At 32.2% G+C, this 18014-nt stretch overlaps 3 protein-coding genes across 5 annotated transcripts; 1 reads left to right on the top strand and 2 right to left on the bottom strand.

Annotated features, from left to right (window-relative positions):
* Window positions 1–3918: 3918 nt before the first annotated feature.
* Window positions 3919–12626, bottom strand: LOC148180177 (BTB/POZ domain-containing protein 9-like). 2 transcript variants are annotated; one of them, XM_088039869.1, is made up of 13 exons: window positions 12111–12503; window positions 11975–12028; window positions 11867–11927; window positions 11567–11820; window positions 11272–11521; window positions 10984–11216; window positions 10680–10938; window positions 10432–10633; window positions 10214–10382; window positions 4422–4543; window positions 4287–4378; window positions 4034–4239; window positions 3919–3978 (listed from the first exon to the last, which is right to left on the bottom strand). In XM_088039869.1, the coding sequence occupies exons 1-13, from the start codon at window positions 12252–12254 to the stop codon at window positions 3928–3930; spliced, it is 2097 nt and encodes a 698-aa protein (XP_087895995.1). In that variant the 5' UTR covers window positions 12255–12503; the 3' UTR covers window positions 3919–3927. The 2 variants fall into 2 exon arrangements, with proteins under 2 accessions (XP_087895995.1, XP_087896002.1); XM_088039876.1 differs by lacking the exon at window positions 3919–3978 and having other exon boundaries at window positions 4094–4234; window positions 12111–12626.
* On the top strand, window positions 12461–13927 carry LOC148180176 (BTB/POZ domain-containing protein 9-like). Its single transcript, XM_088039886.1, has 3 exons — window positions 12461–12662; window positions 12719–12772; window positions 12818–13927. The coding sequence occupies exons 1-3, from the start codon at window positions 12519–12521 to the stop codon at window positions 12914–12916; spliced, it is 297 nt and encodes a 98-aa protein (XP_087896012.1). The 5' UTR covers window positions 12461–12518; the 3' UTR covers window positions 12917–13927.
* On the bottom strand, window positions 13671–18014 carry LOC148180175 (BTB/POZ domain-containing protein 9-like). Of its 2 annotated transcripts, XM_088039858.1 has the most exons (13): window positions 17786–18014; window positions 17654–17707; window positions 17544–17604; window positions 17246–17499; window positions 16951–17200; window positions 16649–16899; window positions 16340–16601; window positions 16092–16293; window positions 15886–16045; window positions 14173–14294; window positions 14038–14129; window positions 13783–13991; window positions 13671–13727 (listed from the first exon to the last, which is right to left on the bottom strand). In XM_088039858.1, exons 1-13 carry the CDS (start codon window positions 17927–17929, stop codon window positions 13677–13679), a joined length of 2112 nt encoding a protein of 703 aa, XP_087895984.1. In that variant the 5' UTR covers window positions 17930–18014; the 3' UTR covers window positions 13671–13676. The 2 variants fall into 2 exon arrangements, with proteins under 2 accessions (XP_087895984.1, XP_087895977.1); XM_088039851.1 differs by having other exon boundaries at window positions 13671–13991.

The following is an 18014-nucleotide window of genomic DNA, read 5'->3' as shown; positions in this document are numbered from 1 at the left end:
TGAAAATTGTAGAACAAACAAGAAAATTTTTGGAATTTTTCATTTGTCGAACAAATCAAAATTTTTCACAATTTTTTTTAAAGACTGAAGTTCTAGTAGTTTTAAGGCTACAGCAACAAAAGTTTGGCAAAACATTACTTCTAGTTTCTCTATAAACTGTACAAAATTTCAAAATTTTACTCCGATATTATATTTCTTTCCATCAGCCGTTAGGGGGATGTTAGGCTTATTAAATAAACTAAACTGTTTTTTTTTGGCAACCTATAATACGCTATCTGTGTATTGTAAAGTGCTTGTTTTGATTTTCGGAAATTTGAATTTACCGGCAAATTGTTATTTTCTACTTATTAAATTTAGAAATTTTAAAATATCCCACATGTAGATAAAGTTTGGCATCTAAGCATATTTTTTTTTTAATTTAGAATCGATAAAATGTGTACATATTCTGTTTTCTTTTCGTAGGAGGTAGTATTAGTTATCTTAGCTCTGTGTTTTTTGAAATAACTGAAAAACGTAAAAAGCACAAAATTTAGAAAATACAGTAAAACTCAGTACAACATTAGCATAAAATAATGGCTTATCACTGATTGATTGTGTTTTATGATGCATGAAGCTCATACCTGGCGTAATTTTGTATTTTATTTTTGAAATACATTTTTGAAAATAAAAAATGAACAGAAAATTGGAAATTCTAGCACAAATTTGCACAAAATTATGAAGTTTAAATTTGTTTTGCGATCCTCGAACTGGACTCACCTGAAATAAATTTGGTTTATCTCAGTTTAAAACCCCTCATTTGTGAATTTTTTCAACCAATTATGTAATTTTTCTGATAACTGGTGTTCCTCTATTCCGAAGAAAAAACAATTTGCCGGTAAATTCAAACTTAAAAAAATTGAGTCTGCAACTTATTACAATAAAGGGTGTATTCTGGGTTGCCAGGAAAACACTCTTTCTTTTGTTCTAAAGATAAAAAAATAAAAGATTATAATCTGATAGTATGTGGATCTGATTAATGGGATTGATTAGGATTTTTTTTTCTAATTTTTGACACTGATACCATTAGGGTACATCTTTTATTTTTTACATTTACAAAGGGTAAATTAAAAAAAGGCGAGATTACAACCCTCTGACGGCTGGTGGAGGCAAACTTGATATGGGAGATTTATCAGTTAATTTTTCTCTACTTTTTGGGATTACTGCGACCGAGGTAGATGCTAGATTTTTACGATAACGGTGATGAAAAAGGCGACAGCACAACCCTCTTTGATTATCCCTTTTCTGTATATTTTACACCAAAGTATTGATTGTCACAATGACAGGTTATTATTCCAAAGTCAAATTGCCATAAATTTGTAAGAAAAGTACCGGAAAACGTGAAAATTCCCATGAAAGTCCAGTATTTGTCTGGTCTACTGTAAAAAAAAGCCGAGTGCACGTTGTGTTGCCTATGCTACGGCGCAACCAAAAAGCCAATCCCAAGCTAACTTCAACGACATGTGATCTTATCGTAGTTTGAAAAAGACTCACAAGAAACTTACCTTATGGGCACAATTCATCGCGATGTAGTTATCGGTGGCTCGAAAGTGACCACCGATACAGTAAACCCTCGATATTGCAAAATTTGTCTTATTACGATCAAGTTTTTTCTTATGAAAATGTGCAATGTAGGAGTAATTCTATAACAATTTCTTTCATTAAACCGAAATTTCATTATAACGAACTACAAGCAATTATTATTGATCCCCAAAAATTTCAAATATATTGAAAAACTTTTACGAATAAAAATTTGGGTCGGATGTTTTTCTATTTCATTGAGTTACGTTTATTATGTTTGCGTATTGTTGATATTGTCGCCGTCCTATTCCATACTTACGACAGCAAATTCGGAGAATTTCACACTGTAATTTGTTGTGTTTTTTATTTTATGTGCAGAAGATCATCAGTCTCTTTAAAAAACAAAAAGAGAAGTTGAAAAAAATGTGCTCAACATTGTTCACAATAATAAAAAATAAAAACAAAATTGATAAAAAAGAAATTCAGGGAGGCTTATAAAATCTGTTTAAAACAAATATGTTAAGTTTGTAACAGGCAAACTAAAAGAAATAGTTTGTTAAAATTTGGTTATTGTAATATTAAAAGTACTAAAATTACAATTTCTAACATAAAACACTAAAAAATTGTTTCGTCTTAAAAATGAAACATTCCCAAAAGTTTCTCGCCTTTTTTACAAATGTGAAATTTTCGACAGTTGGTATATAATCTATAAGCAGTAAGTTTCCAAAATTTCGTTGCCGTAGTGTCAAAATTATTAGATCTACAGCCTTTGACACAAAACACAAAATTTTGGTCCGTTCGAAAAATAAAAAATTCAAAAAATTCTCTCGTATTCTCTAAAATTTTGAAATTTTCTACTGTTAACAATGGATCTTAAATTAGCAGTTGTTCAAAATTTATAAAATCACCACAACTACAGGTTTTAATAGAAAATACCAAACATCATTGTTTCTTAAAAATTTAATTTTTAGTTCGATGTGAAAATAAAATATTAACAAACTTTAGTCTCAAAAACTCTGTTAGTATAGGAAGTCTAAAATTGATTGAATCAAAAGAGAGGAGAAACAGAAAGTCTTATTACAATTTAACTAAACTTTAAAAGATTCCAAGTAATTGCTCTTTTGTTAAATAGTTTATAATTGAGCACATAAAATATTACGTACAGTTAAAAGAAAAATTCTGACAAATTACTTGAAAATAATTTATTAAAAAAAACACTCACACCTCACAACTTTAAACGAACAGCTCATCTTTTCCAGCAACCGTAACATTTAATTTCTTTTTTAGTCTTTCAACAAAACGACCATACTCATCCTCACTCCAAGACGAACTAAACAAATCAAACTTTTCCAAACTTGCCACATTTTGTGCAATTGTCTCAGCATTCAAAGAACCAGAAGCGAGTAAATTCCCGCTTACACTCAACGTCTTCAAAGCCGGCAGACCTTTAAACTCATCCCAAGTTAAACCCAAAATTGAATTCCCAAAAAGCAACAGTTTTTCCAATTTCACATTTTTCACAAAGAGATTCTGTGTAATGTGCGTTAACTCTGAATTATTCGAAATTTGGAGAACTCTAAGATTTGTGAGGTCTTTGAAGGCATCAGTATCGATTTCTTTAACGACGCAGTGATCCAAAACTAACTTCTCTAACCATCGAAGATTCTTGAAGTGTCTTTTTTTGACGCGGGTTAAATTCAGCCCTTGCAAGGAGAGAAGTTTCAGTGGGAACAAATTTTCAAAAACTTCTTTTTGGTGTTGACTTGTCTTATTACGACGTAAACACTCTTCTAAATTCTCACAATTAAAATTCTCTTCTGTGTAAAAATGACGGCAATAATGCGGTGGATAAAAAAATATTCGTTGTAAATTTAGTTCAAAAATTGTTCTTTAATGACCCTCTTTAATTAAAAGTTGATCTAAGAAATTTTATCAAGAACTTTCAAGTATAATAAAACGAGTCAACAAATTTTGAACGAAATTTATACCGTAGCAGTGAACATCACTTCTAAAGTTTTTTCTTGGTAAAAAAAATCCGTTGAAAAGTTACAACAAAGTGTGGAGGCAGAATGGTTATTTACATTTGACTTTTTTGCCGCACCGCTATAGCCTTTCCGCACCGAGAGTGTAAAAAAGTAGGGTTACTGTTGCCATGGGTGTAATAAAAAAATGTTTTACAATTTTTTGATTTGTTGCATTTTGACTTGAACTTTTTTCTTGAAAACCGTCTAAATGACGGTAGTAATGCGGTGGATGAAATATTCTTTAGAAAGTTGAGTCAAAAATCGTGCATTAATGATTCTCATTAATAATCGCTCAGTCGAGGGAAAATAACCATTATCAAAGAAATTGTATCAAGAATTAAAAGTGTCAAATATTTTTATTAGAACTGCATTCAAAGTGATAACAATCAAAGTATTCCTGAAAAAATATTATACAAGATTAGAGTTTTATTTCTAACATTTAGCACACTCACGATGTTTGTTTCGCAAGATGTCCCCTTAATGCGGAAATAAATTGCAGGTCTCTCTGAAAATGTGTGCTCTTGCCATCCAGCATAGAAAGCATCTGTTTTATCGACAGCAGCTTCCCACTGAGATTCGTTAATCGAAGTTTCTATACGATATTTGTAGTTAACCTGTGCTAACTCTAACTTTATTGAAGAAATTAAGTACGGCTGAGCTAAAAATAGGACGATTCTTTTCGATTGCTAATTAGTGTAAGTCTACCTAGTTGTATCACGATGCTTCCTTTCCCGATCTCATGGTAACTGTAACCATTGTTTGGATCACCACTCAGCATACCATTGTCAAAACTCTCCCTACAAATAAGTTCGAAACATTATTTTTCCCACAAACACTCACCCTGCAATGCAGAGAGCTCCAGTTTCTAATGTGGCCACGTTGCTTCGAGGACGAATAACACCATTTGCAACGGCGGGAATGTCAGTACTCCAAAAGGCTTCGAGCGACGCCAATTTAAAATTCTAGGAACGAAAATATGTATTGCGATATTCTTTTTGATCGAAAATGTAAAGTGAAAGTTGTGCTTTTTAATTAAACCATTTTTTTAAATTTAATTTAAACCCGTTTTTTTCATATGAATTTTTTTCGAAGGAAAAACTTAGCAATGCTGCTCAACCCTTTCTAATAAAATTTTACATTCTACAACTTTTAAATCATCGTAGGTTGGATTACTTAGATTTTGAAAATTTATGTTTCAATAATTGCATTTTTTTATTTTTAAAATTTTTGACGAACTGGTTAAAATTCTCTAATCGACAACAGCACATAACACTAAAACCAAAACAACTGGGTAAAAAAAATCCAATAACATAGTTGGCAAAATATTATAACTACACTGCGCCGCAAAATTAACGCAAACTTTAAAAACTATTTTTTTTAAATGTACATGCATTTTAAAAACTATTTTGACAATTTAATGTCAATTTTTTTCCACAAAATTAACACTTGTTGCAAAATAGTTGCAAAAAACAAAAATAGGAATCGCTGTGATTTTTACCTTGAGTTGGGCTCGACAAAGTGTTTTACTTCCTCGAACACTGATAATGATAAGAGTCAGTATTCTTTGTGGCATACAGTCATTGCTTAACGATTTTTGTCACATGTGGGTTAAATCAGTTAATGAAACTGTTTAGTTCTAAATGCATTGTAAAAGTTTAATATGCAATTTCGGATTGTCCTATCAATATTCTATCAAAATAATGCAAGCGTAAGTTGGTGTGAATCGTCAATAATTTTTTAAAGTCATTCTTAAAATTAATAGGCCGATTTTACGTTAATTTTGCTGGCTAGTGTACATAGTTAAAATTCCTAGAATGTGCGCGTTTTTCTCAACAATTTTCCAGTTTGCTAAAGTTAATATACGAGTGAAAAGTAGAAAATTCCCCAATTTTCAACTGTAACACAAAAATTACTAAAATTACAAATTTTTGTGGTGGATGTCAGAAAAACAGTTTGCTTTTTCTTGAAAATTAAAATTTCCAAATATTGTGTTTTTTGTTCTACAATTTTGCAATTTGGTAGAATTAATACACGGCTCAAAAGTACTAGTTTTTCCAAAGTTCATGCTGAAGCAGTAAAATTACCGAAATTTTAATGGTGAATGTTGGAAATTTTTGCTTTGTTTTTAAAATAAAATTTTAAAGTCTGTGTCTGCCGTTCTAAACTTTAGTAATTTCTTAAACTTATAACTCATAGGTAGTAACTTTTTCAATTTTCGTAGCTAATGTACTAAAATTATAGAAACATTCCGAATTTGAACAAAGGGTGTCTAAATTTATTGCTGCGTTTTAACAATTTAATTAATTGGGCCTTTTGCTCTACAGTTTTGCAATTTGGTAGAGTCAATTGACGGGGCTAAAGTTGTATTTTGCCCAAATTTTATAGCCGTAGCACTAAAATTACCAAAATTATTATAAAAAACTCGTTATGACAAGTTGATAACAACGTTATTGCAATTTTTTATCCATCTGCCTTAGTTTTAGATTTGGATGACATAAATGCTTTTTACATCTTTACTTTTCATAGCAAACATACTGTTGTAAATTCAAATATTGATAGGTACATAAATTTTCCTAATTTTTAAGTTTTTTAAATAAAAGAGGTGCTCTAGAATATATTGTTGGTTTTCATTTTCTTGAGCAATTTTTTTCGAATAAAATTCTCTTCCGCTGAACTGTGTGTAATTAAGCAAATTGTCGTCTAAGCAAGTACAAAAACTAAAAGCAATATTTCGTCGTCTAAGCGGCAACTTCCGCAATCTCAATTTTTACAAAGTCAAGCGGAAGCGCAAACAAACTGATTTTTTGGCGGTGTAAATAATTTTGCTCAATGATTACTTGGTATCAAATCTTTGCTTAAGATTAGATCTATTCAAAAATATGAAAAATAATTTCGACCAGTAAGATTCCCGTGAAAAATCCATCTGAGAAAAAGTAGAAACAAAATATTTTCACAACTGTAATAGCGGATGTTGCCGCTTGGACGACGAAATAATACTTATAGTCTAGGCAAAATAAACATGAACCTGGGAATAATTTGCATAAGGTTGATTCTTTGTGGGGACATTCATTTTATTGTTCTAAACAAAATGTCAAAAGTCAAATGTCAAAATACCTATTATAAAAATTGTACCATATCAAATTTGCAATAAAATAAACTTTACCGTTACTATTACTCACCTTACTACTCACCTTGTAGTTTCTAAATATCCTGAAAGAAATAAAATAGATAATTGTATATCTTCGATGACATCTCACACTATTTTCATTGGATTTGGGCTGGATGAATCTCGGCAATTACCACATAGTGTTCAAAAAATTAAACTTAACTATCCAATGTGCTTAAATAAAAATAGTTCTAACTTCTATTTTAAAATAAAAAAATTATTAGTTTATCTGAAATAGGTGAAGGCTCAGTTATGATTATCCCAAAATGTTACATTTTAGTCTCTATCATCGTCTTTAGAGGCAAGTTTGCCACTTAACAATATTAAAATCTGCCGTCTATAATGTAATAACATAGTGATTTAGTTATCTAGAACGATAGTTTGAAATATTTGAGCAATTATTTGTACACAAAATGACAGGAGTGTGTTTCACCTGTACAAAAACGTTGACTGATGGTAAAATTCCTAATGCATAACAGACTACTTTAAAGACCATAGCACTGCTCGTAGAATTTACAGACCCATGAGAATTTAACCATTTTATTCCAATTTACGTTTACTGTCCACGTCGTACTGTAACATTGTTGCAGTAAAAGCAAAAGAATGATTTGAAAGACTTGCACAAAGTGAAATCAATTGTGCTTTTAAGAACTCAAAAAGATTTTACAGTGCTAAAATGGTTAAAAATGTTGTGCATTACCAGTTATAAATATTGCTAATGACCAACTTTATTATTGCTGACTGTTGCTGAAGACAGACATGAAGACTAAAATGAAGTTTAGAAGGCAATTAAAACTGTCTTTATTTATTTAAAATAAACTAGTGAAAAGTAATTGTAGGTAAATGAGTCTAAATTATACGATTTCAACAAAGATGTACACAAAATCCAGCCCATTTTTTTGAGGACTCTCAAAAACTAGAAGAAGTTCTTGAAGAAAATAAGTGCAATGAAAAAGAATTTGCAGAAAATTAATTTCATAAGTTGCTGGAAAAATGCACTAAGTTCTATGTTTCGACTGTGATGCACACAAGAATAAAAGGTTTTTTTTGTGTCAAATTTGATAAGGTTCAATTTTTATAAAAAGTATTTTTGCCATTGGAATCACCAGTTGACAAAATATAATATACAGGTGTCCCAGAACTCATGACACAGAGAGCAAGGGAGGGTGCCGACAGCAATAGATGGTAAATTTCAAAACAAAGACTAATTAAGTTTAATAATATTCGAGAAAGGATAAAAAATTAACAACCAATCCCAAAAGTTTATTAATAGACGATAGTATGTGTCTATAGTTACCAATTTTCAAATTCTGTTCCGCTTCCGAAATTTCTACCGTTTTTTTGTCTTAACTCGATTATTTTTTGAACTAGAAAATTTTTGTTTCGAAATTTTAGTTCAGAATTATTGTCTTCATAAGCCGCTTTTTTCTCTGGGTCACGAGTTCTGGGACACCTGTACAAATTTCGCAATTTTTTATTTCTAAGATGCACCAAAAATTTCCAACATATTTTATTAAAATTCGTAACTCTGACAATTTCAGTGTTCTGACAACCAAATTTGGGCAAGTTGCTTATTAAATCCACCAAATGGCAAACTAATAGCGCCAAAGATACGAACTTTAGAATTTTGTATTTTCAAGCAAAAAATTCAATTTCTGACACAAAAATTGATCCGATAAGGATTTTTTTTTGTTTCTGTAGCACAATTTTGTCGTTTGGTGAAGATAAGAAAAAACCCAAAAATTGCAAATTAACCAAATTTGACAGCTACGGCACGAAAATTTCCACTGCTACTAATTTGATTACTCCAAGAATAAAATTTAAATCTTGGAAATTTTCAGTTCAGCTGGAAATGAGAATTTTTAAAATATGTATATTTGGGTTTATAATTTGGCGATTTAGTGAAAGACGTAAACAACTCAAAAGTGGCAATGTGTCCAAATTTCATTGCTACAACAGAAAATTTGTCAAAGTCACGATTTTTAGTAAAAATTTTGGAAATTTTCGGTTCAGATTCAATAAGAAAAATTCCAAAATTTGTGTTTTTTTAACGCCGTTTAGGGGAATTAATACTCAACTCAAAAATGGCAATCTGTCTAAATTTAACAGCCTTAGAGCTACCAAAATTACAGATTTTAATGAAAAAAAAAAAAAAATTAACTCGTCCTCAGATTAAAATTTTTAAAATGTGTGTTTATTGCAAGGAGATTTCAGTTACTATTTACTGTGTGGTAGATTTGCAAAGTTCTAAAGCGAAAAACTTAAATTTTTGAATAGTTTTTTTTTTAGTAAAATTCGTAAATTTGCCAATTTTTTTGTATTAACTCGGTTATTTTTTTGAGTTAGATAGTTTTTGTTTTGAAATAACACCACGCACCTAGATTTTATTAACTTTTATAACCTAAATGTTTTCATTTTTGACATATTTTTTTTAAATATTTTTTGTAAAAGTTCATAGAACATATTACACATTTATGAAAAAAAATATGGGTGCCAATTTAAAATAAGAAAGTTGAGTATCGCCCAAAAGATACTAATAAGACATTTAGAAAAATTTTAAAATCATCAGTTTATAGTAAATTAAAAACCATTTAAATTTTTTTTAAATTTTTGAAATCGATCCATAAATAAAAATTCTTCAACGCCTGCCATTTATTAAAAATCACCCTGTATATATTTGATTCCTCAAATTTCAAATTCTCATCCTTGTCAAATGTCAAAACGCATATACACATACGTTTACAACAGTTAAAGGGTTAACTGTAATAAATGTAATGTCTAATAATGAAATTGTTATAATAGTATATTATGAAACACGTTTCATAATGAACATTTTGCCGCACGCACGTTTAAGTAGTAAGTGCGGCAAAATGCATTATGAACAAGTATTATACGCTATTTTTTATATTTCGCCTTATTTTAAATGAAAAAACTTGATTTTGAAATCTAAGGAAATTTAGGGTAGTTAGCATTTGCAAAATATTCGGAAAAAAATTCGAAGTAGCCAAATCCAATTTCAGTCAGTTTGACAGGTGTGACGTTTTGAGGTTATCGAAGCGCAAGGGAGCCAAGAGAGCGAAGATGTTGATCATGATCATAATGGTTCTCTTGCATCCAAAGAGTTTTTCTCCGATGAATTATTAAGTACAACAAGAAATAATAGTGTATTGATCGATTTATCATGGTTTATCAAAATCAAAATCTAAATTGTCAACGTTGACGGTAGGTTGACGGTTTGTCTGCTGCAAACCTAAGAAAAATATTAGTTGGCACGGGATTGGACCATTACGATATCGAAATACGCTCAAACGCGTATCGAAATATCTTCATTATGAACGCGAAATAGAAAAAAAGTTTATCCAAACAGAGTTTGATCGTTCAAAAACTTCCATTTTAGTTGAGAAAGCAGAAATTTCGTTTTGGTTTTCAATGAGTGCCTTTTTTTCATCACCCTGTATATACTCACACCTCCTGATGAATTTTTCGTTCCCACAATTTTTATAAATTGGACCACTTGCTGATTAAAGTACAAATGTTGAACAGACCGACAAAAAAAACGTTGGTAGTCAATAATTCTGGTCCAGTTTTGACCATCTCGAGAAATTTCGATGTAGTAAGAATAGGAACTACAGTAACTGCAACGATATTCTCAAAAAATCTGCGTGTTTTTTTTTGGAATTGTACCGTTTACTGTTTCCATGAAGTCGCATTTTGATGTAGTTTATACAATACACTTGGCCAAGTTTCACAATGATACTTTCATTGCCATTTATAACATGACGAGCGTAGTAATTTTCGCCGGTTGTTCCTCGTAGTAAATGATGAGCGTTCGCTCCAGCAATCACTCGAGCTTTATATTTCTCGGAAGCAACATTTACATTTTTGACTTGAACAAAAATTTCATTATACGAAACAGTTTAAATTCTACTCACGTGTATAACATCTGGGCTCTGATCTCTTCGGCTTTACTCCAACAATCTCTAAAATAAATTCCAGGAATATTTCAATTTTCAGCAAATTTGTGGGCCACACTGTGGATACTATTTCGGTCATTGATATTGTCGAGAAGCGAATGCAGTCTAATACTGCATCATCAACACTTTTGTTGGCTTTGCACCACTTTTCAGCGAATTTAAAGAGCTCTATTTCCTTAACTAAACAGGAGTCGCGTAAGAAGTTTATTAAGGATTTCTAAAACTGCTTGTTAGTTTAGAGAGGAAAGTGTCTCTCTTCTACCTTTGATAACTGTTGGAAATTGCCGTTCGAGAACACTTCTGCGAAATTTCGATCAATAAACTCGTGACAATTGTGTTCTAATTTAACAAACTCGTAGAAATTTGCAGTGTTGAGAATTGGAACCACGTTTTCCACCTTTATGGGGGATTCAAGATCGACAGAATTACCACGATTTACGATGTTAGCTTCAAAAGTTTTCAAAACTTCTGGAATCGACGATGGAGATTCGTATTCTAAAATCAAACAAAATCGACGTGAATCACATCAAATATGAACGAAAATCATTACTGAAAGTTCTACTTTGGACAACACCATTTTTAATTTGCCAAAGCGCGGTAAACAATTTTGATTCTTCGATGAGTTTTGAAGGGGCAACAATTTTAAAAATTTCAGTTTCGGTAAAAGAAGTCAATCTGATGCAGTTTTTAACCAAACCATCTTCGTCTGTGTTGACTTTGCACCAACGTTCTACCAGTTTGAACACTTCAATTTCAGGAAGTGGAAAATCATTGCGTTCTAACAACGCGATCATGGACGCCTAAAAAGTCAATTAAAAAGAGTCAAACGTGGCTTTCAACTTTACTTGAGACAACCAGCAAAGAGTGTCCAGTTTAATAATCTCCCCAATGTTGTTATTGATGAAATTCAAACAGTTATTTTTAAGTTCTTGAAAATGGGATGCGATTGCTGTATTTAGTGTTTGACACACATTCTGACTGTTTAGAAAAGTAGTCATTTTTTCAATCATGACTTTTGCTAACGACTCCAACGAAAACTTCTGAGCGATAGTTAAAATTTCAGCCACCATGTCGGCCTCAGACGGAATAGAAAGAGTTCCTACAAACCAAACTCAAATTTTGAATGAAATTCACGTGTGTTTTACCCAAGTAGATGTATTTTAACACTTCTTCAAAAGCGCGCAATGGAACGTCAAGTTTTACCTCCTAAAAATGAACAATGCGGTTATTAAATAAAAAACGCAGGGACGTACTTTGGCCTCTGACAACAAGTAATCAAAATAGTCGGAGCGACCTGCGAGAATCACCTAAAAGATAAATTACACCTCTTGATATTATCAAAATAGCAAAAGATTGCAACAACGGAAAATTATCTAGCGAGAAACTCACCTTATGGGCGTTGATTTTGGCACTTCCGACATTAAAAATGACGTCGGAAAATCTCGGATTGTTGAGAAAGAGGGCCATATTTTTGTCCAAAATTCCCCCATCAGAAATTACTTTGATTTCCATACTTAACGCCTCGTGCGCCATAGTTTAGAAGTGTCAATTCACAAGAGCACAAACTGCTAATTGTAAGAATTAAAATTGAAGAAATGTAGACAGGATTTACAGTGATTTTGTACTTTGGCACAGTTGAAAAATAAGTAAAAAATAATCACCTGTCTAAAACATATCTATATCTATGTAAATTATTATTATCTATGATAAGATAAGTTACTATCAGAAGCAAACTTACTTGTTCTCCACCTTACAAAGAACTGTGAGTGCTTTCGCAAATAACAACATTCTCTCACGATGGCACAAGAAGCCGAAAACATTGCAGTTTATTCCGTTTGTGTCCACGAAGCGTTCGACAAAAATATCAACACTTTTTTGATAGACGAGCGATTCTCTGACTTGAAAATCGTGATTGGTCCCAATACCATTCTCGCCCATAAAGTGAGTTTTACTAAGTTCAGCTAAGATTAGATAAAATTTGCAATTTTTAACTCTAGGTCATCCTCGCAAGCCGTTCCGACTATTTCAATTCTGTGCTAACGAATTCCAAAGTACGTCTGTTAATTTTTTTTTAGAAACTACTTTGTCATTTTCAGGAAATGAGCCTTGATGTTCCGTTGCGAGAATTTAACTTGAGATGCGTGACGTTGAGGTGTGAAAAAATCTCCGAGTATAAAAATTTGCCGCTGATGTAAAATTCAGCGCGCGGTCAGTCTGAAAATGGTGGAGCTTTAGTACTGTTATCAATTGTACAGATGATGGTGCAATGGAAAAGACAGATCAGCAACAGGCGGAACTAAAAAGAAAAGTGTGAGAAATAAACTCAGGGAATTGTTGTTAGGGACGAACCGTTTTGAGAAGCGACTGGTTTGGAACTGGCGGATTAAATGAAATGTGCGTTTAGGCCAAGAGGTGATCGGAGGTTATCGAAATGTTTATCAACGGATAAGACGGAAGTTTTGTAACGTTTTTTCGTTATTTTTCACATCTTTTTAGGTTTTTTTTTTCATTTTTTTCAACTTTAACTTTCAAGTATAATAAGATGAGTCAACAAATTTTGAACGAAATTTGTACCGTGGCAGTGGAATGTCACTTCTGAAGTTTTTTTTTGGCGAAAAAAAAATCTATTGTTACAACAAAGTGTGGAGATAGAATGATTATTTACATTCGACTTTTTTGCTGCACTCCTAAAGCTTTTCCACACTAAGAGTTAAAAGTAGGGTTACCGTTGCCATGGGTGTAATAAAAAAGTGTTTTACAATTTTTTGATTTTTTGCATTTTAGCTTAAACTTTTTTCTTGAAAACTGTCTAAATAACGGTAGTACCCAATGCGGTGGTTGAAATATTTTTTGAAAATTTAAGTCAAAAATCGTGCATTAATGATCCTCATTAATGATCGCTCGGTCGAGGGAAAATAACCATTATCAAAGAAATTGTATCAAGAACTATAAGTTTCAAATATTTTTATTAGAACTGCATTCAAAATGAAAACAAAAAAACCATGACTGAAAAAATGTAATTAAGAATTGGAATTTTCTTTCTAATATTTTGCACACTCACCTCATTTGTTTCGCAAGATATCCCCACAATGCGGAAATACATTGCAGGTCTCTCTGAAAACGTGTGCTTTTGCCATTCAGTACAGAAAGCATCTGTTTTATCGACAGCAGCTTCCCACTGAGATTTGTTAATTGAAGTTTCTATACGATATTTGTAGTTTTGTCTCTCATTTAATTGTAACTTGACTGAAGAAATCAGGTACGGCTGAGCTAAAAAACGACGCTTCATATCGATTGCTAAATAATTTTAGTCTACCTAGTTGTATCACGATGCTTCGTGCTCCGATCTCATGGTAACTGAAACCATTCTTTGGATCACCATTTAGCATACCACTGCCCCGACTCTTTCTACAAGTGAGTTAGAGATATTATTTTTCACACAAACACTCACCCTTCAATGCAGAGAGCTCCGCTTTGTAATGTGGCCACGTTGGTTCTAGGCCGAATGATGCCATTTACTATGGTGGGAATATCAGCCCTCCATGATGCTTCAAGAGACGCCAATTCAAACTTCTACGGACAAAAATATGTATTGCGAATTTCTTATACATCGATAACTCAACAATTTTTATAGAATTTCAAGCGGCTTCGAAACTTTTTCTCAACAAGCTTCACATTGTAATTGTAACAACGCAATAATAGATAGGTTGTTCTTAAAATGTACGTACAAAACAGTTCTGCGCTAATCTAGAAGGAGTATGAAGAATGAAAAACCAATTTTTAAATAAAAACTGACAAGGTAATTTAACCCCAATTCACGTACTTTCTACGCCGCTGGCAAAATTCTCACTTGGAACGACTTGTTTCCTTAGAAACCAGCAACTGTATTTTTTGTTCACTTTTAAATCAGAGGCGAACAAGCAAATTTATTAAAATTTTGGAGTAATTTTATCTCAAAAACTAAGTTTAAGTAAGTTTTAGTAAATTATAGGAGAGTTGAAATAGACTTCTATAGGTTGAAATTAATCATAACAGGACTCAACAAATTTTTTTTTGTTGCCCTGAATATCTCTGTATATTTCTATGTTTTCAAGACCATGGTTTTTGATTATATTCTTAAAAGTACTGAATGGTTTTTATGATTTTGGCGTATTTAACATTTTTAATAATTTAGATTTTGAGTCGGCTCTTCAGAACACGAATTATAATAAAATGTTTATTATGATGTTAAAATTCGCTTTGTGCACGCCACGTGACCAACAAAAGTCGGAATGCTTCAAGATTTTCAGTAAATATGAGCATAAAGTTACACTTTCTCTAGTCATCTAGATAAATTTCCTGAGAATCTAGGAAATTATAGTGAAGAACAGAAAAAGAACTTCCACCACTCTAAAAGTGATGAAAGAATGGTAATCAGGGTAGATGGGATCGTCACTTGATGGCAGATTACTGCTGATCTTTAAAAAAAGATTGTTCATAAAAAAATATAAAAGATGCGCTTATAAAATGTGTTTTATTAAAATTTAACATAAGTTTTATACTTTTTTTTTCTTTTTCAACTTCTATGTACATTAATTAGCCACTCAAACAAAACAATTTTTAATAATTTCCAAAAAAAAGATATTTAAGAACATACTTGTTTGTAATTTTCTTCTCAATTTTTAACGATTTTTATTAAAATAGGAAAAACAAGTTTGAAAAAAAATCGAAGCCAATCTTCCAAAACCATCGATAGTTTCGTGAATTGTTGGCATAGAAAAGTATTCGAAACCACTCTTACATCAAAGGCAACAAAATCATTGTTGACCAGTGTAATCAGCCTAAAGCCTCTTATATGAAATGTCAAAATTGACACATTGAAACAGGAGATGTCTGAGATTTCCAAAATTGCCATCGATTTCTTTAGCCGGAGATGATTATATATCTTTTGGAAATGTTGGCTGAGTTTTTGCTTTTTTTCTTGGAAACTGGACGAGCTAGATGGATGATTTTGACCCAACGCTTATTATTATTGCCCCTTTATAAGAGAAGATAAATTTTAAACAATGTAAATTAAGACAAATAAAATTAACTTTTTTAAGAAAGGGTGGTGCAATGCCAAATTAATCTTTACGTCTTCTGGTATGGTGGTTTTAACTTTTATTTACTAAGTAAAAATACTCACATCTCCTGATGAGCTTTTCGTCCCCACAACTTTTATAAATTGGACCATTTGTTGATTGAAGTACAAGTGTTGTACAGAACGACAAAGAAAACGTTGGTAGTCAACAACTCTGGTCCAGTTTTGACCATCGCGAGAGATTTCGATGTAGTAAGAATAGGAACTGCAACGATATTTTCAAGAACTTTGTACTTTTTCTTTAATTTTACCTTTTACTGTTCTCATAAAGTCTCATTTTTATGTAGTTTATACAATACACTCTCCAAAGTTCCACTACAATACTTTCTTTGCCATTTATAACGTGATGAGCGCAATGATTTTCGCCGATTGTTTCACTCAGTAAATGATCAGTGTCCACTCCAGCAATCACTAAAGCTCTATAGTTTTTGCAAGCAACATTCACATTTTCGACTTAAAGAAAGATTTCATTTTACGAAACAGTTTAAATTATACACACGTGCATCACATCTAAGCTTGAATCTCTTCGGCTTCACTCCAACAATCTCTAAAATGAATTCAAGTAAAGTTTCAGTTTTGAGAAAATTAGTGGGCCACACTATGGACACTAATTCGGCCACTGACATCGTCGAGAATCGAATGCACTCTAATATTGCAACATCAACACTTTTGTTGTCTTTGCACCACTTTTCAGCTAATTTAAAGAGCTCTATTTCCCTAACTAAACAGGAGTTACGCTGTAAAAAGCTAATTAAAGATTCCTAAAACTTATTGTTAGTTAAGAGATGAAACTGTTTCTCTCTTCTACCTTTGTTAACTGTTGAGAACTGCCATTTGAGATCACTTGTGCAAAATTGTCATCTATAAACTCGTGACAAGTTTTTTGTAATTTAACTAAACTATAATGATTTGCAGTGTTTAAAATAGAAACCACATTCTCCACCTTTATAGCAGGTTTGAGTTCAGCAAAAACACCAGAACTAACACGATTTACCATGTTATCTTCTGATAGCCCCAAATTCTTTAAAACTTCTGGAATGGATGATGGATATTGATATCCTAGAATCAAATATTGTCATGCACAACATTAACATCAGCGAAAATTATTACGAAAAGTTCGGTTTTCAATAACACCGTCTTTAATATGCGAAAGTGCAATGAGCAACTTTGAGTCTTCAACAAGCTTTGTAGGGAAAACAATTTTAACAATTTCAGTTTCGGTAAGAGAAGTCAATCTGATGCAATTTTTAACCAAACCGTCTTTGTCGGTGTTGACTTTGCACCAACGTTCCACCAGGTTAAACACTTCAATTTCAGGGAGAGGAAAATCATCGCGTTCTAACAACGTAATCATGGACGCCTAAAAAGTCAATTAAAAAGAGTCAAACATGTCTTTCAAGTTTACTTGAGACAACGAGCAAAGACTGTCCTGTTTAAGAATCTCCGCGATATTTTTATCCATGAAATTCAGACAGTTTTTTTGAAGTTCTTGTAGATGGCATGCGGTTGCTGTATTTAGAGTTTGACAGACATTCTGACTATTAAAAAAATTAGTCATTTTTTCAATCATAAGTTTCGCCAAAATCTCCAACGAAAACTTATGAGCAAGATTTAAAATTTCAACTACCATGTCGGCGTCAGACGGAATAGAAAGAGTTCCTACAGACTAACCTCAGATTTTGAATGAAATTTTCGTGTTTTACCCAAGTAGATGTACTTCAACACTTCTTCAAAAGCTCTCAATGGCACATCAATTTTTACCTCCTGAAAATGAACAATGCCGTTACTCAATAAAAAACGCAGGGACGTTTACTTTGGCCTCTACCAACAAGGAATCAAAGTAGTCGGAGCGACCTGCCAGAATCACCTAAAATGAGAAATTCCACGTCGTAATCTTATCGTAGATAGCAAAAGATTGCATCAAATTATCTAGCGAGAAACTCACCTTATGGGCGTTGATTTTGGCACCTCCGACAATAAAAATGACGTCGGAGAATCTCGGATTGTTGAGAAATCGTGCCATGTTCTTGTCCAAAATTCCCCCATCAGAAATCACTTTGATTTCCAATTCTAACGCTTCCTGCGCCATAGTTTAGAAGAGTGCAAATTCACGAGAGGACAAACTGCTAATTGGAAGAATTGAAAACGACTGAGATTACAAGCGATAATAAAAA

Source organism: Gnatocerus cornutus, chromosome 1, assembly GCF_029298725.1.
Source record: "Gnatocerus cornutus isolate USDA-ARS CGAHR chromosome 1, icGnaCorn1.1, whole genome shotgun sequence".
Taxonomy (NCBI): Eukaryota; Metazoa; Arthropoda; class Insecta; order Coleoptera; family Tenebrionidae; genus Gnatocerus; species Gnatocerus cornutus.
The sequence above is the reverse complement of the archived record's forward strand: the minus strand, read 5'-3'. Positions and strand labels throughout refer to the sequence as shown.